The sequence below is a fragment of the Sus scrofa genome, chromosome 14, assembly GCF_054392235.1.
Source record: "Sus scrofa isolate SSC_HxYL_T2T_F1_AM1 chromosome 14, Sscrofa_HxYL_maternal_Yorkshire_Landrace_v2.0, whole genome shotgun sequence".
NCBI lineage: Eukaryota > Metazoa > Chordata > Mammalia > Artiodactyla > Suidae > Sus > Sus scrofa.
In genome coordinates, this window is record NC_139396.1 from 23,454,545 (window position 1) to 23,482,441 (window position 27,897).

Genomic DNA, 27,897 nt, shown 5'->3' on the forward strand with positions numbered 1-27,897 from the left:
CCAGGCTCCCCCCACCCCAGCGCTGCCCCCAAATGCCCTCCTTATTCTGACATGGGAACTGGTCTCTGACACTTGTTGGAGCCTGAGGGGGAATTTCAGCCTCTGCCACCCACCCCCGTCCCCTACACCTGCACAAGTTCAAGGTAGACAGAAAGCAGGAGAGGATGGCTGAGCCAGATGCTGGCGTGGGGGCAAGTCTTACAGGTTGTGTTCCCCTGCCATGTCCTGAGTGCTATCTCTTGTTTCTGTAAAGCTGGTATTAGGGGAGCTTCAAGGTGCAACAAGGGAACTGGGGGCAGGTATTCCACGCTGGGGCCAGCCTCCCTCTATGGCCCTGTCCCTTCTAGAAGCCAAAGCAGACACCTGGGAAAAGTGGACCCTGACCCCACCCCTTCCCCCCGCAGGCACAGACAGAAACCGCCACCTCTCAGGAGAAAAAAAAAAACGTTTATTTTGGGAAACACGAAAAACTCTGGTAGGAAGAAGTTGTTAGCACACTGAGGATGTGCTTACATGAGAGAAGTAAGTTTTCCTCTGCACGGTGTGCATTTTTCCTTGGTGGAGAGTGGTCCTACCAGGGAAGCTCTGACAAGCCTGTTCTGATTGAAGGGAAGCGGTGTATTTCCCAAGGAGACAGTGCCTTGGACAGTGGAGGGGGCGGCCTGGGACACTGGTCACTCTTGGTCCATGCCAGTAGGGTGTGCCTGGAGGCCCTGGCTCCCTATGTGAGAAGGCCCACTTGCTGTCCCTGTGATGGGTCCACTCACTCTTGTTGGGACAGCTGTGGCCCTTGGGGGTGACTTGATGATCACAGGGTGTATCTCTCATCACTCTCCTTTGCTCTTCGTAGGAGAGGTATCTATGGTAGCAGTAATGCGGACCTAAAGGCGCCTGGAGTTCTCCTTGGTACAAATTTAACCTTGAGGCATGAGGTCCGTGGTGAAGCGCCACCTTCTCCTCCAGGATTCGGCCAACAGCAGTCATGAGGGCCTGAGCCTCCGCTGCTCCGCTATCCATAAACAGTCTGCTTTTGACCCGTCCCTGGCTCTGGGCAGCAGCTACGGCAGGCTTGTCTTTCGGTGGGGGGGCTTGTGGTTCTTTGTCTTTACTGGGGAAAATCCACTGCAGAATACGCTTCATTCTTTTTCGGAAGTGGCTTTCTGAAGGAGGCTGTCCCTTCTTCAGCATTAACTGGAGGGACCTGCTTTTTAGGGACTCTACGGATTCCTTTTTCTGGCTAGGGTGGCTCGTCTCACGGGCCTGGTGGGCCCTCCGTTCTGCCAACCCTTTTCTATACTGTCCTAGTTTGGGTCTCTTATAATTTTCTCTCTCAGTGGTGATGACAAACTTCTTACTTGGGCTCTTGTATTGGGCCTTCCATCTCAGGGGCTCCTGCTGCCCCTGGCTGCTCCCTCCACTGGATCCGCGGTCATAGAGCAGCTGGGAAATGGAAGTGTCTCCACTGGACAAAGATGGGGAACAAGACACAGACTCCTGAGAAGTCAAGATGTCTTCGGCCTGGTACATATCCGGGTGATAGTCTTTAAGAAGCATATGAGTGGTGCAGTCTTCGAAAAGGACACCCGTTTCACAGTCTTGAAGAAGCACATCTGGAGCCTGCTTCTGCGAGTTTGGGAACCCTTGGAACTCCAGCTTACGAAACCATGTATCAATGTATTGATCTCCTGGACTTGAGGCACCAGACTTTGCACGGGATGAGGCGCTTTTATTGGATCCTGGAGACCTCGAGCTCTTCCGATTGACATTAAAGATGTGGGAGTTGACTGTCACACTAGATTTCAAAGCACGTCTCCAAGCAGGATCACTCTCCCCCAAAGATGGGGGCTGTGCATCGAGGTCCACTACTGTCACGCTAGAGCAGGAATCTAGGGAGGGCCGTCTCCCAGCCTCCTCCCTGGGCTCATTCCCAGCCATTGCTGGATGTGGACTGGGCTCTAGGTTCTCCAGGCTGCCTTTCCCAACCCCCATGACAGATTCACTGTGCCAGATTCTGCTCACGAAGCTGGATGTGGGGGTCAGAGAGGGTGGCGGGAGCTTCTGTTCAGTCAGAGGAGCCTCTGCAGGTTTAGGGACATTGCCAGGTGGGGGCACAACTGGGGCCCCCTGGATTTCCTTACTCTCAGGGGAGGGGGCAGGGAGGGGACTCACCAGGATGGAACCAGATTCTGTTGTTATTTCCTCTCTCAGGTGTGGCTCAGGAGGTTTTTCTAAGACTTTGCTTAGCTGGGCTTTAGACTGTTCCTCAGATTTACAGGTGACTTCCCTGTTGGACCCTGGAAGGTCTATGGGGTGAGCCTTTTTCAACTTCAAGAGATTTATGAACTTCAGGACCTTCAGGAGTAGGCCCCAATTGTGCTTCATCCGAAACTTGATAATATGTGCTTCTAGCACCTGCTGAATGCATGGACTGAGGACAAAAGATTCATGGGAGACAATCAGGTAGGGTTCCTGATCCCGGGAAGAGTTTGGATTTATTGTTCCTTTATAAACATTGGACTTTCCAGGAAAGTCATGGACACGGTTGGCAGCAAGCCTGGAATGATGAACGTCCATAGGGATCTGACCCTTGCAGATTTGCTCGGCCTTCCTGCCCAAAAAGACTCCTAGGGTTTTTTCTGGATGATTCTTTTCTAGGCCCAAGCCTCTTACTGACTCAGTCTTCACTCTTGCAACCTTCATCAAAGGGCTAGCTGAGGCCATGTACAGGTCTTTTAGGATCTTCCCTACGCTTTGCCCTACATCTTGGCCCAGGTCTCTTCCTGCTGGGATACTTGCTGAGCACCTGAACCCCATCTTCTGTGCACTTTGGCTGCTTTTGTCCACAAATGCAGAGAGCCTTGAGGGTCCTTTCTTGCCCTGTGTCTGACAAGGTCCTGGGGGCTTGTCCTGAGACTGCATCAATTTCTGAGACACTTGGATTCTATAGGGCAGACCGCTTTGTTGCTGCATGAATCTTTTCAAAAGGTGTTGTTCTAATTTCTCCCGAACCTCAGGGCTGATCAAAGCCCTAGGAGGGACAGAGACAGGGCTGTAGGCCTGGGGAGCCTTGTTGTCTTGGGAAATATTGGGAAGAACTTGGTTAAAGACTTGCTGAGATTTTTTAACCAAGGAGGGTAAGGTCTTTCCTTTTTCTAGTTGCTTTTTCAGAAAGTGACATTCTAGACTTCGGATTGCATTTGGGATGAAAGATTGTGACTCATTTTGGACTGTAGGGAAAGATACTTCACTGTATCTAACCTGGGGTTGAGAAGAAGATGGTATGTTTTGGAGAGAGGGTGTGAGATGGGCAGGGGTGTCCAACTGAGCCAGAGATGAGGGTTGACATTTAGATATGGTTGGAGGTAAGGGTTGGGGCTGGGCCGGGATTTCCACGTGAACTAGTGGGCATTGAAATTGGGACATGATTGGAGTCAAGGTTTGGGGTTGAGCCTGTGTCTCCATATGAGCCAGATGTGGGGGCTGACATTGAGGCATGGTTGGAATCAAGGGTATGGATTGGGTCTCCATGTGAGCCAGTGGGGGTTGTAAATGGGACATCATTGGAATCAAAGGTTGGGGTCGGGCCTGGTTCTGGAACTGAGCCAGAGGTGAGGGTTGACATTGGCGTATGGTTGGAGTTAACGGTTGGGGTTGGTCCTCAGTCTTCATGTGAGCCAGAGGTAGGGGGTGAAACTGGCACATGTTTGGAGTCAAAGATTGGGGTTGTGCCTGGATCTCCATGTTAGCCAGTGGTGGAGGTTGACGTTGTGGCATAGTTGCAGTCAAAGTTTGGGGTCGGGCCTGGATGTCCATGTTAGCCAGTGGTGGGGATTGGCGTTGTGGCATGGTTGCAGTCAAAGTTTGGGGTCGGGCCTGGATGTCCATGTTAGCCAGTGGTGGAGGTTGACGTTGTGGCATGGTTGCAGTCAAAGTTTGGGGTCGGGCCTGGATGTCCATGTTAGCCAGTGGTGGAGGTTGACGTTGTGGCATGGTTGCAGTCAAAGTTTGGGGTCGGGCCTGGATGTCCATGTTAGCCAGTGGTGGGGATTGGCGTTGTGGCATGGTTGCAGTCAAAGTTTGGGGTCGGGCCTGGATGTCCATGTTAGCCAGTGGTGGGGATTGGCGTTGTGGCATGGTTGCAGTCAAAGTTTGGGGTCGGGCCTGGATGTCCATGTTAGCCAGTGGTGGGGATTGGCGTTGTGGCATGGTTGCAGTCAAAGTTTGGGGTCGGGCCTGGATTTTCATGCTAGGCAGAGGTGGGGTGTGACATTGTGGCATGGTTGGAGTAAAGGTTTGGGGTCGGGCCTGGATGTCCATGTTAGCCAGTGGTGGGGATTGGCGTTGTGGCATGGTTGCAGTCAAAGTTTGGGGTCGTGCCTGGATGTCCATGTTAGCCAGTGGTGGAGGTTGACGTTGTGGCATGGTTGCAGTCAAAGTTTGGGGTTGGGCCTGGATCTTCATGTTAGCCAGTGGTGGGGGTTGATGTTGTGGCATGGTTGCAGTCAAAGTTTGGGGTCGGGCCTGGATTTTCATGCTAGGCAGAGGTGGGGTGTGACATTGTGGCATGGTTGGAGTAAAGGTTTGGGGTTGGGCCTGGGTCTCCATGTTAGCCAGAGCTGAGGGCTGATAGTGTGGCATGGTTGGAGGCAAAAGTTGAGGTCGAGCCCGGGCCCCAGGATGGGGCAAGGGCTGAGCCAATGATGGATGTGAAGTTACTTTAGTTTGAATTTCAAGTGGTTTGGCCGTGGAGCATTCATTGAATAACACAGGAGGTAACTCCAGAGGGGAACCAGCTACTGTGAGAGTCGCCACCAGAGACTCACTGTGCAGAAAGGGGAGACCCCAGAAGAGCTGACTGCATTTCTTCTGTAAATGGTCCCCTAAACTGGCACGATGTGGTGGCATCTCAGAACCAAGCAGCTGTTCTGGTTTGCCTTTTATGCTCCAGAAATGTTGCTGACCCTTGCTGTCCTGCTGGCCACCTAGGGACTTGAACGTCTTCCCCAAAGAATTCAGGTGGTAGTCTGACCCCTCCTCCTTTTCTTTTTTCTTCCAAATTTTCAGCTCTACTCTCTTGCTAATTAATATTTCCAGAAGCTTCTGGACATTCGGGTTGACAAAAGAGAGGCTAGCAGCCTCTACCTGTCTGTTTGAGGTGTCTACCCAGAAAGGGGTCTCCGGTGGGTGATGGGGAAGGTGCTCTTGCCGGGACTCAAACCGTGTCAAGGTGGAGAGGCTCCAGGCTTTGGCAGCCATCTGCCACCAAGACAGGGCTGAAATAGGACAGTTTGAGCGGCCATTGCCTGAGATGGCTGGTCTCCCAGAGGCGAGCGGAGACGAGCTGCGTGGGATGGTGCTGAGTGGGAGTGCCTTGGGGTCATGCTGATTGAGACTCAGAGCGGAGTCTGGTGGTGGTGGGCCAGAGGAGGCTGTCAGAGGTGGAGGGCAGGTGCCTGCCTCAGGGGGGTGTGGTGGGGAAGAGGAAGGAGCAAGTGGCTGGGGTGAAGGGCTGTCCAGGGGAAGGAGGGGCTCTGGTGGTTGAGAGGCACTCAGGGATGAACGTGAGTGAACGGAAATGGTGGAGGTCTTTGAGCCTAATGAAAGGGTAGAGGCCTGATGTGGAGGCCACTTGGTCAGAGATGCCTGGGACATGGCAGGAGCAGCCTCTTCTGCAGGCCCCCTGCATGGCTGCTGGGCTCCAGTGGGCGCTGCTTGGCACACCTCGCCAGGGGGGTCTTGACAGGAGAGCTGATGAAAGCTGTCCTTGTTAGTGAACCTCCCCAGGTGACTGCAGGAGACAAGAGGCACAAGCTGCAGCCAGGAACCAATGGGGCCAGAGGGCTGGGCAGGCCAGGCAGGGGTGGGCATATGTGGCCACGCCCCGCTCCCCCCCCACACCCCCATGTTGACTTCACAATGCACCTGCTGTCCCTCACCTTGGGGTTTGAGCTGAACCCCGCTGCCATGGCTCCCCCTCCCAGGTCAGCCCCAGGCTTCCTGCAGCCCTGGGGTCACACCCTGGGCTCTGGAAAGAAGGAGAACCCAGGAGAGAAAGATTTTTTACCTCTGCAGGTGTGAAATTAGGCCCCGAACCTCTTTCAGCTCTTCCAGGCAGTCTCTGCATGCTGGAAATCAGGATACTGGGTCACGGTGGTGAAGGCAGGGGCATGAGTGTTTCACAGGAGGCTGGTCCCTTTAGGGGACACTTTTGGGAGACTGGCGCCCAAGCACCAGCGTCCAAGGCCACACGAATCCTGACAGTGATGGAGAAGCTCACAAATGGGTTTATCATTTGCAAAGTGCTTCCATATCTGTTACCTCTTTCTGCCCCTTGCAACCACCCCGGGGTTGGGGGTCGGGGGGGGGGGGCTGGAAGGGGGCAGGGAGACCTCACAGAGGAATCCCGGCCATGTGAAACATCTTGTTCTCAGTCCAAGCTGGAGGTCCCACCAGGCATTATTAGTCCAATAGTGCCAATAATAGTAATGATTAGTCTAATAGTCCCGATCCACTAGTGGTCCAACACAGCCCACATGCCCTGCTGAGTCACACCCTTTCCCAGGCCCCTCACAGCTTCATTATGCACGTGGAATCTGGGAGGAATCTGGGAAAAATCTGTGTTCTGATCTCCTTCCCAGGAACCTCCCTGAGGGTTCTGTTTCCTGAGGGACATGCCCTGCCACTGGCATCCTCAGAGACCATGGAGCTGGGCCTTCAGGGCTGAGAGAGATGGGAACGCAGGGCTGAACGCGGAAGCTTACCTTTCAAGGCACCGTTTTTCTTTCTACTCCTCCTCCTCCCCCTAGGCTCCATTTGAGGCTGAGAGACAGAGAAAAGGCAGGGCTGGTTCCTCTCACTCTCCCTTCTCTAGACAAGCATCTGACCCTCCATGTCCAGGCATAATAGGGCTTTCTACTTTTAACTAACAGTGGTTTTTCTTTTCTTTCACTCATTTTTAGGGCAGATACAAATATTTTCTGTTCCTTCCTTGAAGAACACAGTGAGGGATTTTCTATGTGAGATCTACTCTGGATTTCTTCCGTCTCTGTTCAAGAAACACACCTTCTCAGAGCTCTGTCAGGTAGGTCTGTTCCCTGAGGCTGGGGCCCCAGTGGAGCTCCCGCTCAGAGGCTCCCAGGGCCTCAGCACTGCCCTCGGATCAGCCCTTGTTCAAGGCACTTGATCATGGCCGGTGAACCAGTGCTCGGGGGCTTAACCTGTGGCTGAGATTGAACTCTTAGTATCCAGTCCTTGGCCGCTGGTCACTGCATTTGGATCTAGCCCTGGAGCCCTCTCCCCCTCCTGGGACACCTGGTCTGAGATCTTTGGCCAGAAATCCCAACGCCCACTCTTTCCCCTGTCGGGCCTGGCTTGTCCCTAGAGGGATGGTGTGTGTTGTTTCCTGAGAATAGATGTCCTATTCTTTCCCATGTCAGGAGTCTCTCTAGTTGCTTCAGAAAAAAGAGAAAATAACAGGAAAGAGGAAAGAATCTCATGTGCTTGGGGATTCCTTACCCTCCTGATGTTTCCATGTGTGTTCCTAGATGGTGGTAAGGATGGATTACCCTGGAAGAGGGGAAGTAATAGGACATAGAGCCCCAGTCCACACAGGAAGGCGAGGATGGTTTCAATTGCCAAGGATCTGGCACTGGAATTCACCCAGATATTGAAAGCATTTTTCATATAAATAAGAGAATTCTTCACTGTCTGAATCATACTGCTGTTCTTAGGTGACTGAGTGCAGGGAGTGTCCTCTGGGACTATATACCCAGGCCGACATCACAGAGCTTGATCTGGTCACAAAGGGCCCCTGGGCGGGCGGGGAGGGGGCAACAGAGGAGGCGGCCCCTCCCTAGTCAACCAGGGCCCCTCCCTAACCTCCCAGCCCTATAGCTCCATTCACCCACCCTTCTCTGAGCCTTTTAATACCACTTTCTCACCATGTTAGAGACAGACATTAGTCATTTTTCTATTAACTCCACTTGGATCTCAGATACTACTTGGTTCTTTTGAGATCTCTCCTGGAGCTCCATCAACAGCTTTTAAAAATCTGGAGTCGTCTCTGGAAGTTTGGTTAATTTCCAGGAAATTTTACTCTCAAGATGCCCTAGTATGACTCCATATTTTCCACGTATGCTTGTGCCCCGCCTCAACCCAGAGATAGAATTCACATTTTTTTTCATATTTCTTTCTCCATGTGAATCTCAAAAACATTAAATTTTTTAAAAATTCAGTTAACCCTCCCTCCATTCAGCTGTGGGGACTTAAATATTAAATTAACAGTTATTCAAAATTTACAAAGTTATAAAGCATAAAAGGAAGTGAGATAGACCTTCAAAGTAAACACTTCATAAGCTTCCAGCATCCTTTGTTTCTGAAATCAAGAAACTGCCCTCACAGCTTTTGGAACATTCAGTGTGGATATACATACATCCTTCAACAAATCAATCCAGTGTTTTCAAATCTAAGAATCAGGTTTGTTTATTTTTCTGTTCAAGTGTCTTCCTTTGGTAATTGTTATCACTTGGACTGCTAACAGAAAACTCTCCCAGTCTTTTGATTATCTGGGAATATTTTTATCCTGCTCGCTTTTTTAAAGGATAGATTTTCTCGCCATGGAATTCTTGGTTGATAGTTTTTTTCCCCTCTTTGCATATATCCTCTGGCAGCCCTCCATCTATTGTTGCTGAGTAGAAGTCCGTGATTAATTTTATGCGGGCCCCTCATACATGGAGAACAGTTTCTCTCTTGCTTCTTTAGAGATTTTTCTTTTGTGGTTCCACAGTTTGACTACGATGTGTTATAGAGTGTATGTGCTTTCTTTTATTTTATTAGAAGTGAACTTTGGTTTGGTGGATTAATATTTTCTATTGAATTTGGTAACTTTTTAGCCATTATGTCTACAAGTATTCTTTCTTCCTCCGTTTTCTCTCCTTTCTTTCCACATATGTTGATGTGCTTATGGTGTCCCATAGCTCATTTTTCCCCCTAAAACTCTTATTGTTTTTTACATTGAATTAATTTCTATTACTCCATCTTCCAGTTAACAGATTCTTTCTTCTGCCATCTCAAATGTGCTGTTGAACACTTTTAAGCCATTTTTCACTTCAGTTATTGTAGTTTACAAGCCCAGAATTTACATTTGGTTCCTTTTTAAAAAAAATAATTTGTATCTCTTCATTGAGTTTCTCTATTTGTTGACTTATTATTGTAATATCTTCATCTAATTCTTTAAACATGGCTTCCTTTTAGTTCTTTTTGTAGTTATAGTTACTTTTAATACTATTATCTTTTTGACCTTCATACTGGAATTGTAGGGATATATTGAGTTATAAGGGATATGTTATAAATGCTTTACTCATCACTATTACAATATTAGAGTATTTTGAATTTAACTGTATATTTACTTGTCCCAATGAGTTTTATATTTTGATATATTTTTCTTTTACTAATCAGCATCGTTTCACTTCAGCTGTGGAACTCCCTTTAACATTTCTTGTAATGTTGATCTAGCGGTGATAAACTCTTCTAGCTTTTGCTTGTCTGGAAAATTCTCTCTCCTTTCATTCTGAGGGACAGCTTTGTTGGGTATTGTTTCTTTGAATATACTTATTGCCCCTTTCTCTGACTCTTTGCCTCCTGGGATCCCCCTATGATGCGTATCGTTGGTCCACTTGATAGTGTCCCATAGTTGAGGTCCTTACTCTCTTCACTATTTTTCATTCTTTTCTCTTTTTGCTTTTTCTCTGATTAGGTGAATTTCACTGTTTTGTCCTCAGGTTTGCCAATTCTTTCTTCCACTAGTCTGTGGTTGAACCCCTCTATCAATTTTTTTAGTTTAAATGTTGTATTCCTCAGGTCTGTGATTTCTTTCTTTTTTTTTTTTTTTAATATTTCTATCTCTTCATGGAAATTTCTGCTTTGTTCATGCATTCTTCTCCTGACCTTGGTGAGTATCTTTATAACTATCATTTTAAACTCTGTATCAGGTAAATCACTTCTCTCCATAACAATAAAGTCTGTTTCTGGAGCTTTAATCTTTTTATTTTGTTTGGAACATAATCCTCTGTTTTTTTACTTTTCCTTCACTCTCTGTGTTTTTTGTTTGTTTGTTTATTTATTTATTTGCACTTCAGATAAAATAGCCAGTTCTCCCAGTTGTGACCGAGTGGTTTCACGTAAAAGATGAAATTTGTCAACCAGCCCAGCTTGGGTTCTTGATTCTCTCTCAAACCTTTGTGATTGTTCAAGCCACCTTCTTTGTTCTTGGGACCGCTCAGTAGTTGAGGATGTGCCAGGGCTCATCAGTGTCCCCAAAGGAAGGATCACAGTCAGCACCTGGATGCAGGTTGGTTGGAAGCTGGGAAAGTGTGTATTTAGGCCCCTTCCAGGAATATATGGGAAGATTAACAATTTTGCCTGTTCCTTCTGTATGTGTATAGTTGTGAGGAGGTAGGAAGGGTTATTCCTCTGCTCATTAAGAATAGCTTCTTTGTTTGTTACTGTTCTGTGGGACTCATGAAAGCAAGCCCCACTGGCTATTAAAGCCAGTGGGTCTAGTGACCTGTTCCTTGGACAGTAGCCACAAAAGCTGGGGACATGTGTAGACAAACTTCTTGTAGGGGCATACTAGCAACTTGAGGTAGGCTTGAGGAAGGGGGCATGGGATAGGTACAGGATTCTTTAGCTTCTTGAGGGCCTCTCAGTCATGTCACAGAAGGATGTTGAATGACAAACTTGATACTTGCAGTAAGTTGTAAAGTATGCAAATAGGATCCAGCGTTGCCGTGGGCTGCAGTGTAGGTCACAGATATGGCTCTGATCTGGCGTTGCTGTGCTGTGACATGGGCCAGCAGCTGCAACTCTGATTCAACCCCTAGCCTGGCAACCTCCATATGCCGTGGATGTGGCCCTAAAAAGACAAAAATACACAAATACATAAATAAAGTTTGCAAATAGACCATTTTCAGGAAAGGACCAAAAGATAAGTGTTTCCATCTTCACCTTCCGCTCTGAGCCCAGGGTTAAAAACTGCTTCTTTATTTGCCACTGTTCTATGGGACTGGTGAATACAAACCCTGGTGGCTATCAGAGCCAGGTAGTTCAGGGACCCAACCATCAGGTGGCAGTCACCAAACTAGAGCATAAACAAGCTTCTTTGGGGGGATAACTAGTGACTGGAGTCAATTAGCGAGTTAAAGTGGAGGAGGCCAACTTTAGTTCTTTAACCGTAACTCAAAGTAGCTGATTTGCATTCTTTGTTTGATAAACATGATGTCTGGGAATACTTACAGTTTCTATTGATTTTTTTTTTTTCCACCATAGTATGGACACATTTTCTTGTTTCTTTTCATGTCTTACAACTTACTATTGAACGCTAGAAATTTTGGGTAATATATTGTGGCAACTTTGGATTTTTGATTACTATTCCAATTACACTACTAGTAATCAGTCTGTTCAGATTGTCTGTTTCTTTCTGATTCAGTTTGTTGAGGCTTTTTGCATCTATGTTTGTCAGTGATATAGGACTGCATTTTTTCCCTTTTGCTGTCGTCGTCTCCTTTTGGTATCAGGGTAATGCTCGTCTCATAATATACATTTGGACGTAATCCCTCTTCTATTTTGTTTTGTGTGTGTGTCTCTTTTTTTAGGGCCGTACCCACGGCATATGAAAGTTCCCAGGCGAGAGGTTGAATCAGAGCTGTTGCTGCTGGCCTATACCACAGCCATAGTAACACTAGATCTGAGCTGCATCTGTGACCTACACCACAGCTCATGGCAATGCCAGATCCTTAACCCAATGAGTGAGGTCAGGGATTGAACCAGCATCCTCATGGATACTAGTCAGATTTGTTTCTGCTGAGCCACAATGGGAACTCCTATTATTATTATTATTACTATTATTGTTATTATTATTATTTTTTTTTTGATGAGTTTGAGAAGTATTGGTATTCTTTTTTGAATGTTTGGTAGAATTCACCAGGTAAAGCTGCCTGCCACAACTTTTGTTTTTTGATTATTGATTCAGTTTCATTACTGGTAAGCAGTCCATTCAGGCTTTCTGATTCTGTATGTTTTAGTATTGGTAAGATGTATGTTTCTAGGAATTTATTCATTTATTCTAGGTCGTCAAATTTATAGGCATATAATTGTTCATGGTAATCAAATTATCCTTTGTATTCTGTGGTATCAGTTGTTATATCACTCCTTTAATTTCTGATTTTGTTTGAGTCCTCTTTTTTTTTTTTTAAATGAGTCTAGCTAAAGGGTTGTCAGTTTTATTTATTTTTTTAAAGAATAAGCTTTTGGTTTTACTGATATTTTCTGTTATCTTTTTAGTCTCTTATTTTATTTATTTCTGCTCTAATCTTTCTTATTTTCTTCCATCTACTAATATTGTGATTCAGGTTCATTTGTTTCTCTTTTTCTAGTTCCTTGAGGTGTAATGTTAAGCTAATTCATTTGAGATTATTTTTCTTTTTTGAGGTAGGCAGTTTTTGCTGTGAACTTCCTTCTTAGACCTGGTTTTTCTTCATCTCAGAGTTTCGATATGTTGTATTTCCATTTTAATTTGTTTCAATGTATTTTTAATTTATCTTATTTCTTCTTTGACTCGCTGGTCGTTCAGTAGCATGTAGTTTACTTTTCACATTTTTGTGAATTTTTCGATTTTCTTCTTGTAATTGATTTTTATTTTCATATCATTGTGGTTGAAAAAGATGCTTGATGTAATTTTGGTCCTCTTAAATTGATTAAGACTTATTTAGTGGCCTAGGCTATGATCAATCCCTTGTTGCTATTGCTGTGGCTATGGCGTAGGCTGGCAGCTGCAGCCCCATCTCGACCCCTAGCCTGGGAACATCCATATGCCACAGGTACGGCCCTAAAAAGCAAAAAAAAAAAAAAAAAAAATGATGTTTGTATTAAGTTCAAGTTGCCTTCCAGGCTGGATCTGAAAGGGTCAGGATTGTTTTCCAGAAAACATTGGCAAAGTTCTGCTAGGCTGTGAGAAGTCAGTTCTCATGTTCTCTGGTGTGTGAGAGAACCCTGTGTCTTTCCCCATAAACACTGAGGGAAGGTAATGGGCTCCGGGGACTTCCTGACGTGGAAGATAATGAAAGGTGCCTTCAAACATCAGCTGTTCAGCACCATTAACCTTCCCTGTAATTGAAACACACGAAAGGGGGCAGTAAGTGAGAGGCAACACTCTGGTCTATTTCCTGGCAGGTACAATTACTGAAGCCTCCAAATACAGGAGCATCTTTAGATTCCCATTTCAAGGCACTCTTTTAAATCATTCATAAAACAAACACAAACAACCTCCCCCAAAACACCAATGCTACTGCCTTTTGTTCTTTAACTCTATAATGATATCGTCCTTTCTTTCTTGGGATTTATGCCTGTTGATTAAAAACATACTGAATTTATTAAGGTGGGCTTTTGTTACGTAATTAATGTAACTAATATAGTCCACCCTGTAGACAATGTTACAACAAATAAAGAGGTCTAAAGGTTTACCATAGGATACCAATTTAGGATTCAGAGTGGTTTTAGACTGACAGGCAAAAATAGGATTTCATTTTCCACAAGTGAAACCACTCTCTGAAAATGAAAAATGCAAATGCAAAATTTTAACTTGGGAGTGCACGTTGCAGAATAACATGACATTGTAATTACAATACAAAGAAAATGAGCCTAATCCTATAAATGTGTGTGTGGACATGAAGAAAGGCAGTTATTATCAGTTATGTTGATGACATAGCAATAGAGCAATGGGAGTGTGTGTGTGTGTGTGTGTGTGTGTGTGTGTGTGTGTCTGTGGGAGGTTGTTATGAACACTTCTCTATGCCAATTATATTTGTAGATACAAGCAGGTATTTCTGTGATAAGGAAAGAACATCTAGACAAGCATTTTTAAAAGTAGTTATATTCGCAAAAGCCAAAATTTCCCATAATTAAAAAGCAAGTCATCAAGTTCATGTCACATCCTCCCAGTATCATCCAGTGACATTTATATCAGAATTTGCTGTTATAAATTAGATGCTATTTGCTTTTAAATCTGCTTGAATCATGCAGCCATTATTTGAACTAAATTACAAAAATGTTAAATGTTTCTATTATCTAAATCAAGATGAAACCAAAAGAAAGCAAGACGTTTCAAAGTTTCTGATATGATTTTAAGTGAAAATAAGGAGAAAGCGAAGCTGGAAGATAGGATTTTTTTTTTTTTTTCTTTTCTAGGGCTGTACCTGTGGCATGTGGAGGTTCCCAGGCTAGGGGTCTAATCAGAGCTGTAGCCGCTGCCCTACGCCACAGCCGCAGCAATGCCAGATCTGAGCAACATCTTCGACGTACACCACAGCTTATGGTAGCGCCGGATCCTTAACCCTCTGAGTGAGGTGAGGGATCGAACCCACAACCTCATGGTTCCTAGTCGGACCCGTTAACCACTGAGCCTCGATGGGAACTAAGATAGGAAATATTTCATTTCTGATTTTTTCCATTGCAAATACCCTGTGTTAGGCAGAGACTGAGGAGGCCTCAGTGTTCCACATTTTTCACCCTCCTGGATTCACCCTCTCTGCCACATGGCTTTTCAGTTCCCTCTACTAAAGAGGCAGAATCTGTTCTCCTGACTCTTGATTCTAAGGAAGTCCGTGAGATTTGCTTTGGTCAATGGAACGCTAGCTGATGTGACACATGAAGAAATTCAGACTTGTCTATTTCTGCTTCTTCTCTTGCTTCTGTGTCCCTGTTGTAAGAGGTACCTGGGCTTGTTGGCTGTACAATGAGACCTGAGTCCAGTCATCCCAGACAGGAACATTCTCAATCAGCAGACAGCAGCTCCCCAAGACAGGTGAGCAGGAGAACAGAACACCTGCTGAGTCAAGAGTGAGGTCCCAAGACGCCTGAGTTCAGTACCGAAGTGTTGGCCACCGAGATTTGCAGTTGATTCACAGCATTATTATGGCAATAACTACCTGATGCTGCCGCTTATGGTTATTAACTCTGGTTTTCCTGTTAGACTTCTATCTGGAATAATTGTAGTAAAGTAGCTATCAATGGATTCCATGTTTTGCTAGAGTTTCTGACTTCTTTTTTTAACAACAACTTTGAGATAGAATTCACCTGCTCTACAATTCATATATGTGATGTGCCCAACTCAATTATTTATTGTACATTCAGAAAATTGTGCATTGGTCTCCACAATCAATTTTAGGATATTCTTATTTCTCCAAAAAATAAATCTTTCTTCCTTTAGCTTACAAGTTTCCCATGCCCCACAGTCCTCAGCAAACACTTATCTACTTTCTGTCTCTATAGATTTGTCCTTTTGTACATTTCATATCAATGAGCTCATATAATATATGGTCCTTTATGACTGGCTACTTTCACTCAGTGTGTTTTCCAGATTTCTCCATGTTGGAAGCACTTCATTCATCAGTACTGCAGCCTAAAAAAAAGCCAAAAGGCAAAACAAACAACAACAAAAAAACCCCACTGAAATTATGGAATGAACTTATCCCTTAAGAGGGTAAATTTTGAAATCATATCACACTATTACAAGTTCTCAGTTTGGGGTTTGGGGTTTTTTTGTGTGTGTCTTTTTAGGGCAGCACCCGTGGCATATGAAAGTTCCCAGGCTAGGGGCCGAATCAGAGCTTCAGCTGCAGACTTATGCCATAGCCCCACCAAGGCCAGGTCTGAGCCACATCTGTAACCTACCCTACAGCTCATGGCAATGCCGGATTCTTAACCCACTGAGCAAGGCCAGGGATCAAACCTGCATCCTCATGGATACTAGTCGGGTTTGTTACCACTGAGCCTCAACAGGAACTCAGTTTTGTTTTCATTTAAAAAAGACTTTTGATGGTCGTCATTAAAATGTTTATAGTTTATTTTAGATTCAATTATTTGCAGTAAAATCAAATTGAGTATAACACAATAAAGGCCGTATATGACAAGCCTATGGATGACATCATACTTAATGAAGCCTTTTCCTCTAAGATCTGCAAGAAGAGAAGGAAGCTCACTCTTGCCACTTTTACTCAATATTGTATTAGACGTCCTGGTCAGAGTAATTAGGCAAGACAAAGAAAACAAAGGCATCTAGCTGGAAAGGAAGAAGTGAAATTGTCACTATTTGTAATGACATGATATTACCTATAAAAGCCCTAAAGACTCCACCAAAAAAACTGTTAGAACTAATAAACAACTTTAGTAAATTTGCAGAATACAAAATGAATATACAGAAATTGGTTGCCTTTTTACATATTAATGATGAACTATTAGAAAAAGAAATTAAAGGAGCTCCTGTCGTGGCTCAGTGGTTAACGAATCCGACTAGGAACCATGAGGTGGTGGGTTCGATCCGTGGCCTTGCTCAGTGGGTTAAGGATCTGGCGTTGCCGTGAGCTGTGGTGCAGGTTGCAGACGCAGCTTGGATCCCACGTTGCTGTGGCTCTGGTGTAGGCCAGCAGCTACAGCTCCGATTCAACCCCTAGCTTGGGAATCTCCATATGCCGCAGGAGCAGCCCAAGAAATGGCAAAAAGACCAAAAAAAAAAAAAAAAAAGAATAAGAAATTAAGAAAATCCCACTTATAAGTACATCAAAAGAATAAAATACCTACAAATAAATTTAACCATGGAGGTGAAAGACCTGTACACTGAAAAGCATAAGACATTGACGAAAGTAACTGAAGAATGTTTCATTACAGCAAAAAAGAAAAAAATATTCTGTGACTATATATGGTGATGGGTAAGTAGACTTACTGTGATGATCATTTCATATACACAAATATCAAATCGTTGAATTGTATGCCTGAAACTAATAGAGTGTTCTATGTCATTTATACCTCAGTAAAAAATTCTTATGTCAAAACCAGATGTTGAGTTTAATTTTAAATTAAAAAAGAATTTTTTTAGGATATATTTAGCTCTGCTTCCTTCTTCCTACCACCCAAAGAGTAAAGAAAAGTTCACTTAGCTTTTATCCCTTTCATAAGATTGTAAATTTTGTTTAAAAGGTACAAGATATCTTAATAAAAATTTTTTAAAAGGGAGTTTCTGTTGTGGTTCCATAGTTAACAAACCCAACTAGTATCCATAAGGGTGCTGACTCGATCCCTGGCCTCGCTCAGTGGGTCAAGGATCTTTCCTTGCCGTGAGCTGAGGTGTAGGTTGCAGGTGCTGCTTGGATCCCCAGTTGCTGTGGCTGTGGTGTAGGCCAGCAGCTACAGCTCCTACTTGACCCCTAACTTGGGAACCTCCCTAAGTGCGAGTGTGGCCCTAAAAAGACCAAAGACAAAAAAATAAAATAAAATAAAACGGAAAACTTTTTTTTCCTGGACACTCATGTAGTTGATTCTGTGAAGTTATCCTTCCTTGTGACATGATTGAAGGAAGTCGTAGAACCTCCCTTCTCCCTGCATGTATGCTTCTGCCCCAGCTACTGCCATCAGTGGACAGGTGCAAGACGATATTGGAGGCTCTTGTGCTTGAATTGGGTGGAACTCTGGCCAGCTGACTCTGTACTTCCTTTCAATTTTAAGGCTCTCTGATTCCGTTTGTGCCAGAATGTCAGAAAAAGTGTTTATCTATGTGCAATCATGGGAAATGTTTATTAAGCACTTTTGGAAATGCCATGCAGTATTGCTTTTATGCTTCCAGTTCTTAGTTGTAGTTTGCTTTGTCTTAGATACCTGTGTCATTCCTCTGAAATCCCACTGGGTTGAAGTGGGCTGAATTGGAAAGAAATATTGTAAGCAGATAGTGTGTGTGAGGGGGGGACGTGGTAGGCGGGAGGGGTGCAGAAAGAGAAGCTGGGATGCCTTTCTTGATGTAAGTGAAGCCTTTTTTTTTTTTTGTCTTTTTAGGGCTGCACTCACGGCATATGGAGGTTCCCAGGCTATGGGTCAAACTGGAGCTGTAGCTGCTGGCCTACACCACAGCTCATGGCAACGCCTGATCCTTTAACCCACTGAGCAAGGCCAGGGGTCAAATTGGAGTCCTCATGGATACTAGTCCAGTTCGTTACCCCGGAGCCACAACAAGAACTCCTAAGAGAAGCCATTTTCGTCCTAAGCCATTTTGTGATCTAAGCCCACCCCCAGTGCTTGCCCTCCAATAGGTCTCGGGAAGTAATAATTTTAAGAAACAAAAGAATGCAGATTGTTATCAGGCAAGAGACAGAACAAGAGCAAAGATAATGTATCAGTTGTAAAGACTCTCAGTTCTGTTTCAATGGTAAAGATGAGCCTGAAGCCCTCAACCTAGGCTCTACTGAAACCTAAGCAGGGTAAGGTTGTTGACCTTTTCCGACCCTGGAGATGTCAGTCAACTAAAGTTTGGACTCTATGACCTCCCAAGCGCCTTCATGCATATATATATGTACCCTTAGCTTAAAACTTCCCCTGTTTTGCTCTTTGGGGAGACACTGCTTTGGGAGAGATCCCGTGTTCTCCTTACTTGCTGCAAGTAATAAATTCTTCCTTCTCTAGCTTTTTGCCTAGGTTCTGTTTTTGGCTCAACACCCACCAAGAGGTGAATCCAGTTTTTCGGGTAACAGTATGAGGTTGACTATTCCTGTAGCTAAGATTTATGTAATTAGATGCATAATCCTTTGGTTGTTAAAACCTGGGCTTCCAAGGACTAATTATAGAGAACACAGCTCGTCAGAGAGAACCTGCACAGATGCTGTGCTCTGTGTATTCTATATCACGCATGTGACATTTATTCTTGCTGGAGTCTGTCCCTCCATAGTTGTTCTCCAGGATTTGTTGCCTGGGGGCTTACAGGAAAAATTACTCCTAATAGAAATACTATTATATTTTATTCACAGTATTCTAACTTTCAGAGGATTTAATGACAAATCTGTTCCCATTACGCGAGTAAAGTTAACTGTATTCCCAGATTTAAATAAAACATGCAGAAATAATTTATAGGGAGAAAATTGCTGAATGAAGAAGAAACATGAATGGAGTCATGTTTTGATCTATGGGGAGCCTTGACAAAGGACATCATTCGGGTGGGGTGTGTTGATTCTTCCTCTTCTCAGGGGCAGACGAAAGCCTCTGAGTACACGGACTGTTCCCAGGGGTATAGGATCTGAATATCGGCAGTTGATTTCTTGCCTTTTATTCGTGACTCAGGCTGATTTCAAGTTCTCTTTTGTGTTTGGTGTAAACCATGCACACACACACACACACACGATTTGTGGGGTTTCAGTTATCACAAAAATGTGCAAGACTCTATCTACATATTTTTATCATCTTTCTTATATAAAAAAGCAAAGGGCTGTGGAAACGGGTCAGGGAATGTGGCGGACTGTCCCCGACCTGGGGGGGTGTAGCTTGGAGGCTCAGGTGGGTGTTTGTGTTACGCATTCTTTCTCCTCTGAGCCCAGAACTCTAGCATCAGCCTGCCTAATGTAGTGCCCTGGGATTGGCATGGTGTTAAGCACATGACATACTTTTTCTCCTGTAACCCTTAGATCATCCCTATGCTGGTGAGAATACTATTAAATTATGAAACAGATGATGAAGCTGGGGCTTACAGGTGTAAGCAGCTGTCAAGAGGTCTCACAGGCGGGTACCAGTTCCCAGGGCACCCCTGTTGCTGGTGCATGGAATGCTTAGCAGGTGCCAGCCTTTGTGGGGGTTTCATATCTATAATTTCATAATGGTTCTATGACTGGCTGTCATTACCACTTTACAAATAAGAAAAGTAAAGCACAAAGCCACAAACGAAAGAAGGCAGCCAGAAAAGGGTGAAACCAGAAGTCATATTAGCTGTCTGCTAGCAAGTCCCTGCTTTGGGGGCTGTTTTGCCTGGTTTCTTCAACCCTCTTCACCGGGGGTTGCTCTTGTCTAGGAAGGTCATGCAATGTCCCCAGTGCTGACATCTATCCAGCTGTCAGTGCTGTACGCTGCACAAGGGTATCTGTCCACAAGTCTCAACCCCTTGAGTGCTGTGTTTCATCTCTGACTTGTGACAATCCATCTTTAATGCCTGCTCAAGTAATTTACCAACATCATCCCCCCCTTTTTTTGTCTTTTTAGGGCTGCACTCTTGGCATATGGAGGGTCCCAACTAGGGGTCAAATTGGAACTGTAGCCACTAGCCTACCACAGCCACAGCAATGCCAGATCTGAACCGCATCTTTGACATACACCACAGCTCATGGCAATGCCAGGAATTGAACCTGCATCCTTATGGATGCTAGTCAGACTTGTTTCCTCTGAGCTATGATGGGAACTCCAATCCTTTTCGGTTTTAATTGATATCAATTACTGAGGTGTCTACTAACCTATTTTAGATAGATTTTTCCCAGTCGAACACAGAGTTTTCACAGGAGACAGTTTTTTTTTTTTTTTTTATTTCAGAGAACTAAGGACTCATGAGAAGGGGTTTCAGAGCTTAGTTGACCTGGCTTCCAAGTGTGGCTAGTTTTGTGACTCTGGACACATCTGTTAAACTCTGAGGCTAGTCTGTCTATGCGTTAAATGGGTATAGTAATACTTACTTCAAAGGTATGCTGTGACCATTTATTTAGATTATACACAGACACACACACAGACTGTTCAGTATATAGGCTTTTAAAAATATTAGACAATGTAAATTATCAGTTTATATTTGCTTTAAAAATTAGAAATAAAATATTCAGGTTCTATATATAGTAGGCACTAGAAAAAAATAGCTGACTAATGAATGAAGGTCATTCTACTGCCTGTGGCTTTTTTCAAGGTTCTAAATGCACTCTCATTTCACTCCCAGTGTTTCCCCAGGACAACTGATGGATGGGGGTAGAAAGTGTTCCTGATTCCCAGAAGCAGTAAGAGTGGAGAATGCTGGAAATTTAGGATCAGAAATCATATTTTTTGGTCAAATTCTTAGCACTTGTAATCTCTGAGACCTTAGTAAACTATTCCTTTTTTTTTTTTTTTTCCCCTAGACTTGTAGAATAGAATTAAAAACACCTTTTCTGATTTGTTCTCAGGCAGGTGGGGCCCTGCTAAAGGTTAAAGTTCCTTTAATATTCTGATTACTTTGGATGGTGCCAGAATGCCTGAAGCCTGTTCCCAAGTCTCAGCATATTTGTCATGGGTCTGGTCACAGTTTTAGGAGAATATTGAATCCTAGTGATGCCATGTTCATTACTCCTTCATTGACATCTGCTGGTAGACTCTTTAGGAAATAGAGGGCGCCACCAAACTGGCAACTTATTTCAAAGTCATGGATCTTGAAATCCTTCCTCCATATACCATCAAACTTCTATCTGAAAACATGCTCTGAAAACTTTCCTTTCGTTATTTATTTGAGAGGGCTTTTCTTTTATATTCCATCATTTTTCAATAAGTCCCTTTTGGGAATCGCCTTTAAAGAATTTGAATGGAAAGCAACACACATACCATACACAGACATTGATTCAAACTCTTCATCAATTAAATGCATTCCATTTACCTACTTAACCTTAGGTGACTTCTCCTGTGATGATATTTGGAGAAATATTCCTTCTCCCAGGATGCCAGTGTATAATTTTATGTATCTGCTGACAATAACTCTCAAATCTCTTATTATGTAGAAATATACATAAGAAAATGCTGGCATTATAGCAGAAGTGTGGTTGGTTTTTTCAATTAATTTCTTAATTTTTAAATTTTTTCCACTTTTATTGATACATAGTTTGACATATAATACTGTGTAAGTTTAGGATGTGCAATGTGATGATTTAATACACACATATTTTGAAGTGAATTGCATCATAATGTTCTTTAGGGTGTTTTTTTTTTTTAATGTGAATCATTAAACGGGTTGAGAAAACAGAAACAGTCTTTTTAACAATAGTTTTCAATGCATGCAAATATTTTCTTCAAACCTAACTAGTTACTTGGTCTAATTTCTTTTCAACTAAAAAAAAAAAAAAAATGATCACACTTTTCCTAGCATCAGTGCTAATGCCCAAGCATCATCACCGCGGTAAAGCTCGGTCTCCTCACCCGAAAGTTCACTAAACGGCTCATCTGTCGAGAGTGGGAAAACTGCAGGTGAAGGAACTAGGACCGCGGATCCAGAGCGTCCTCCCAGCAACTGCAGGAGCGCAGGGTGACCGCCTTCCCCGATCTGACTCGTACTTCCGCCCGCCACCGCCAGAGGCGCCCGGGCCGCGCGGAGCTCTTAGCGCGGCGGGAACGGGTGGGCGGTTGGTGTGGGGGTGTGGCTGCAGGTTGGGGCTCCCGCCCTGCCGGTTGCGCGGGTTCGCAGAGCGAGGAGGAGGGAGCGCTGGCGACCCTGAGAGGGAGGGATCGGGCAGCCTCCAGCTCGGAGCAGCTGCCTGGACACCTTGGGTTTTGGGGTGGGGGAGCCCAGGAGACTGTGAACATGGACCCTGTCGCGGGAGCCTTTCTCAGGATGCTCGCTCTTTTGTCTGCTCAGCCCTGGAGCACATTAGCAGCAGGCAATACTTGTGAGTACAGCAAATCTTTTAAAACTTACACTAACGACATAGAATTTCGGGGTGTGTGTGTGTTTAATAACTGATTTTTTACAAATGGAATCGCTGGCATGTTTCTGAAAATGAGGCATTTTAAAAACATCGGAAAGTCCCAACGCTTGGGTAGGATGGTTTGGAATGGTTTTTCCACTTGTCAAGTCTAGAATACACAAAGCCTGTTTTGACTTTTTTTTTTTTCCTTTTTGTCTGTGAGCTGAATCCTATGTTGTTTTGAATAGTCATTGAGAAAGCTCAAGTTCTAGTAAAACCTAAAATTAGCATGAGAATATTGATATAGAGACCTGAGAGAGAATAACGTGGGATGAGGAGAGAGGAGCATGCCAATGTGGTCATTTATTTTTTTTTTTTAGTGTAAATGTATTTTGTAGGAATTATGTCAGAAAGGAAGTCGCTGGCTGACCTGGCCGGGTCCTGCATTAGCGTAGATGTTTGCAGTTGGCGCTCTGCGGAATCGCGTACCCAGAACTCAGGCGCTGCCAGCGCGGGCTCGGCAGCAGACCCCAGACGGGTAATCTGGATAGTCCCCAAAATTACGGTGAAGAATAGACCCCTCCAAAGTAGAGAGGGCTTTTGGGAGTTTGGGATTTGCAAATGCAAACTATATATAAAATGGATAAATAATAAGGTCCCACTGTATAGCACAGGGAACTATATTCAATACTCAGTAATAAACCATAATGGAAAATAATATGATAAAGAATATATAGAGCATATATTATATATATCGGAATCACTTTGCTGTAGAGCAGAAAGTAACACAACATTGTTAAATCAACTATCCCTCAATAAAATAAATGTTTAAAAAAGTAGATGGGTTTTGCTTAAAGGAAAAACATAACTTGCCATTCAGATTTATTTGCAAGTGTACCTGCTTGTCTTTTCTGATATGCTGTTGTTTCTGATTTTGTTGGTTCAGTGAGGACAGAATAACCTCTCAATTCTGGGCTAGCACTATGAGTCTGATCTAAAGACGCTAGCCAAGTGGATTAAGCAGACCTCAGGGCATTTTAATTTGGAAATCAGAAAAAAGTTTTCCAAGTGTTATTTAGATTGAAATCCCCATCATAAGGCTTTTCTTTCCTTGCAGGGTTTTATGAACGTCCCGCCCCCCGGCCCCCTTGCACTCCCTTCCCACTCCATCCCCTTTATGAATTTTTGAAAAATCAGGTTGTAGGGAGTAGGGCAAGCTGGTATGCATTTCAAAAAAGTGTTAGTAGGCATGATTAGGAACCCACCTTGCTGCTGGGTATCCAGATTTGGCTGGTGCAGGGGTGGGGGTGGGGGTGGGAGTAGGTCGGTGGGGGGGACTCTGCCGTCACCAGGAAGTTTGTGCTTAAGTGAAAAGCATTTCATACAAATGAAGTAACCCTTTCACACATTCATCCATATATGCCCTGAGGCTGTGATGATTTTGTGTGGTCATAACTTAGTATTAGCTCATTTATTGTGTGAGTGTCACTCCTAAAAATGAGCCTGAGTCTCCTCTAAGCTCATACTGCCCTGTGTTTCAGACACAATTTTTAATTTAGCTTTGTGCACAACTTCCATGAATTAATTGAAATGGGGCATTTACATAAAATCCTTAGGTCCTGCAGTAGAGCATTTGTCACTTTGCTCAGAAGCTAAAAATGGCTAGTACTAAATGGTTTGGTAGTATAAAAGAATTGGAGAATAATTTAACATAGTACACTGAGGTGCAACTGAAAAGTCACTGGAGGTCACTCTTACTTAAAGGAAACGTAGCTCTGAAAATCCTTCCCGTATAAGGGAAGCAGAGTGTTATGCTGCCTTTTTTGTTTCCTTAGTTGTGATTACAGAATATTATCAAGGTAAGTTGTTTTGATATTTCTTTATTTTCTGTTTGTATTTTATTTCCTGAAGTGCCCAGAGCTATCAGGTCCTACACACTGACCGTCCTTTGTAAGAGTCACATGCTCTGAGATGCTCTGTGTCTGAATATCCATGCAGATATTCTTGTCTGAATTGGATGTGTCTTTAAGCTCAGTCAGTCTGGGTCTCTGGCTGACTCTTCAAATGACAATGCTAGTTTTCACTTTTCAGCCTCTATTTAGATCCATTTAGTACTCCTATTAAAAGTTCAGTAAGTTAAAAGTACCTGTGTAGGTATGCATTGCTAAGAACATTTTAGATGCTAGAGTCGAGTCCAAGATCTCCACTAAGATGGCTCTTACAGTTGTCCAAGTGTCAAGTATGTATTTAAATGACTTTGCAGACTGGATGCATAGATGCCACACAAAATGCATTTGAAAATTTCTGGGCAATCTCCTTTGACAGTATCGTTTGCAGCAGTAGAGGTAATGGTGAATGAATCTCATTATGGGCTACATTAGCTAATTTGATCAATTGGGTTTTTCCTTAACTCTTGGCTATTTGGGAGGTGTTTGTTTACATGTGTCTCTGTCTATATAATCAAGGTATTTCAAAGATATATTTGAAACTTATTACTTACGTCAAGGTAGAAGGATTTTTTTTTTTTTTTAGTCCTGCCTCATCATTTGAGAAATTCTAAAGAGGAATTTTGCCAGCAGGATGGATTCAAGGCTATGAGCAAGAAATCATGAATATCAGCATTAATCAACTTTTCTCTGGCTCACCATTTTTTTCCTAAGGAGTATTTTAAGAATTCAAATGATCCTTTCAGATTAGACTTTAAAACTAACAAATATGAAATATTCTTAAGCCCCAATAAGAAAACAATGAGAACTGCACGTAACTTTTAAAAAGATAAAGATCTTTCCCCTCAAAGGATCCAGTGACATTTTTACTAGATTTACAGTTAGTTTTCAATAGTCAATCAGTCAGATGGGGGTTGAGGGGTCCGCCTGGGTGAGGTTCTGACATAAGACATCCTCTCAAGATACAGGACTTGTGGGAACCATTTAACATCTCAGAGATCACACTGGTTTTGACATGAATCTTTGTAATTAATGGAAAATTTTGAGTCTGGAGGCCTCTGCACAAGGAGAGTCATGTTTCTAAATGGCCAAAAGCATAGGCTTTTTTTTTTTTTTTTTCTTCTTCTTCTCTATATTCTCTGTCTTTCTGAAGATAAAGCAAGTTGAATGGCCTAGGACCAAAATATGGCCTAGGACCTGATATTGAAAGATTGTGAACCACCACTTGGTTCTCCCTTCTAGAACCCTTTGTATTTAGTCAAGGTGAGAGTGTAATTCTAATGGAGCTGTTCTCTTCGGTGGAACTCAAGAGGAAAGTTAGAATATAGATCCCAGGCTAGTGTCCTGTTGTCTAGAAGTTGTGGAGACAGTGGATGGCTTGCTTACTTCCTACCATGAACCACAAATGAAAGAAGCCAGTAGCTTTCTGCTCTAGGATAATCCCTGTGAACTTATTATTTCTTTACAAAATTTTCAGGTCTTTGAGGAGGAAGAAGAGATATAATTTGTATAAGAAGTTTTTTTTGTTTGTTTGGTTGGTTTGTTTTAGGGCTGCACCTGTGGCATATAGAGGTTCCCAGGCTAGGGGTTGAGTTGGAGCTGCAGCTGCCGGCCTATGCCACGCCACGGCAACACTGGATCTGAGCCATGTCTGCAACCTATGCCTCAGCCCACGGCAGTGCTGGATCCTTAACCCACTGAACGAGGCCAGGGATGGAATACCGCTTCCTCATGGATACTAGTTTGGTTCATGACCGGCCAAGCCACAATGGGAACTCCCAAGAGATGTCAGGATTTTGATTGCATATTTAGTGTTGTAAATCTGTCTCCTGGATTGCGTGTTCACTCTTTCTTGGTTTAGGAACAACACAATTGGAAGTTAATTTTCCGCTGAATTGTTTTCCTCATATAAGTAAAGTGCAGGCTATGGCTAGTAGCTGCTGTCCTCCCCATCCCCACTCGCCACTGAAAAGAAGGACTGAAGCCTGTGTTAGACATTTCAGCCATCGATGGTGATTATTTGATATAAATGATGACATTTGTAGACCCAGGGATTCAACTGAGTGAGTATGACCCACTCATTCCCACTTGGTTAAATCTCAATACTTGTAATTTTCTCTAGATGCTTCCTTTTGTTTCCTTCCTCTGTCAAAAGTGCAATTCATGTTGCAAGAAAAAAAAAAAAAAGATATTTCTGGCCCATGACAGGTGGGGCATAGAGTTTGAATCACTGTTCTAGGAGTGATAGGTCTCTGCCCGTGGTTTGGGGTGCAGATCAAACTCCTTTTATTGACCAACAATGGAAACAAACCCATAACCTCATTTAATACATAATGCTTGATCTAGGCAATACATACCTTACCAGCTCAATTTGAAGATCTGTATTAGATTTGAACCTTCTTTTTCATTGGAGCACTGACTTCCTTATGTGCTAAAGTGTTACTCTGTCATTTTTAATGAAAGCTTATTAGTGTAGTCCTCTATGAGAAATTATCACACAATATTATTCTTCTAAAATAAAAATTATATGCATAGTATTGTATAATAGTGAAACACTTGTGGTATATAAATTATCCTAACCCAATAACATGATTAACCTTAAGGATTTAGTATAAAAATATATGCATGCAAAATGGAGGAACTGAACATTAATGTTACAACCTCTAAGAAGCATAAAATCACATGAATTTATTTAAGTGAATGTCTAATAGTGTGTTTATTATATGTCTCTTCTCAAGTATTTTGTTTTTCAAAAAATCTTGTCATTTCGTTAAGTGGTGTGGTGATCATTTCATAGTATATACTGATATCAAATCATGTTACATAAATGAAACTAGTATAGTGTTATATGTCAATTAGATGTCAATAAAAATTAATAGAAAAAAAATATTGTCATTTCAATGGACACAGATTTTGTAATTGTTTGCTAAGTATCATTAGTATACTTTATTGCTAAGTGAGCACGTAATCAAACTCAAGTAATGCCATTTGAGCTAAGACAATATGGTCCATAAAGAATTTTTCACTTTGGTTAATATGGACTAAAATCCTGCTGATGTTTTCATTGATTCAGGCTTCTCTTTGCCTCAATAGTGTGTTTTGTGTTTGTCTAGAGTAAGTTCTGTCCTCAGGATTGTCCCCGTGAATCTGTTATTTCTTTATGAATTTTCAGATCTTTGGAGGTGAATAAGGGATATATAATCTGAATAAGAAAATGTCAGAAAAAAAAATGAAACTCCCTTTGTAGCTTAGCGGGTTAAGGACTCAGCAATGTCCCTGTGAGGATGAAGATTCAACCCCTGGCCTTACACAGTGGCATTGGTACCAGCTGTGGTGTAGGTTGCAGGTGTGGCTTGGATCTGGTGTTGCTGTGGCTGTGGTGTAGGCTGCAGCTGCAGCTCCTATTTGACCCCTAGCCTGGGACCTTCCATATGTCATGGATGTGTCTGTAGAAAGAAAAAAAGAAA

General features: G+C 43.3%; 2 protein-coding genes across 15 annotated transcripts in view; one reads left to right on the top strand and one right to left on the bottom strand.

Moving 5' to 3' along the window:
* Positions 1-427: 427 nt before the first annotated feature.
* On the bottom strand, positions 428-7,716 carry LOC146396408 (spermatogenesis-associated protein 31E1-like). 3 transcript variants are annotated; one of them, XM_084994547.1, is made up of 5 exons: positions 7,516-7,716; positions 6,762-6,819; positions 6,065-6,125; positions 4,306-5,788; positions 428-3,873 (listed from the first exon to the last, which is right to left on the bottom strand). In XM_084994547.1, exons 1-5 carry the CDS (start codon positions 7,714-7,716, stop codon positions 490-492), a joined length of 5,187 nt encoding a protein of 1,728 aa, XP_084850673.1. In that variant the 3' UTR covers positions 428-489. The 3 variants fall into 3 exon arrangements, with proteins under 3 accessions (XP_084850673.1, XP_084850672.1, XP_084850671.1); XM_084994546.1 differs by having other exon boundaries at positions 428-3,729; positions 3,946-5,788; XM_084994545.1 differs by having other exon boundaries at positions 428-5,788.
* A 14,500-nt stretch (positions 7,717-22,216) lies between these two features.
* The window catches only part of CNTNAP3 (contactin associated protein family member 3), a 200,310-nt gene continuing 194,629 nt past the window's right edge, over positions 22,217-27,897 (top strand). For all 12 annotated transcript variants that reach the window (XM_084994548.1, XM_021072822.2, XM_021072824.2 and 9 more), the window contains exon 1: positions 22,217-22,466. In XM_084994548.1, the coding sequence (XP_084850674.1) occupies positions 22,382-22,466 (85 nt within the window). In that variant the 5' untranslated portion in view covers positions 22,217-22,381. The remainder of the gene's footprint in view (positions 22,467-27,897) is intronic.

Excerpts from the sequence above, each read along its gene's own strand:
- LOC146396408 (XM_084994545.1), bottom strand. The coding sequence starts at position 7,716 with ATGATTCAGACAGTGAAGAATTCTCTTATTTATATGAAAAATGCTTTC. Across the intron at positions 6,820-7,515 it reads CACATGGAAACATCAGGAGG|CCTCAAATGGAGCCTAGGGG; the intron begins GTAAGGAATCCC and ends TCTGTCTCTCAG. Across the intron at positions 5,789-6,064 it reads CTAATTTCACACCTGCAGAG|TCACCTGGGGAGGTTCACTA; the intron begins GTAAAAAATCTT and ends TGTCTCCTGCAG.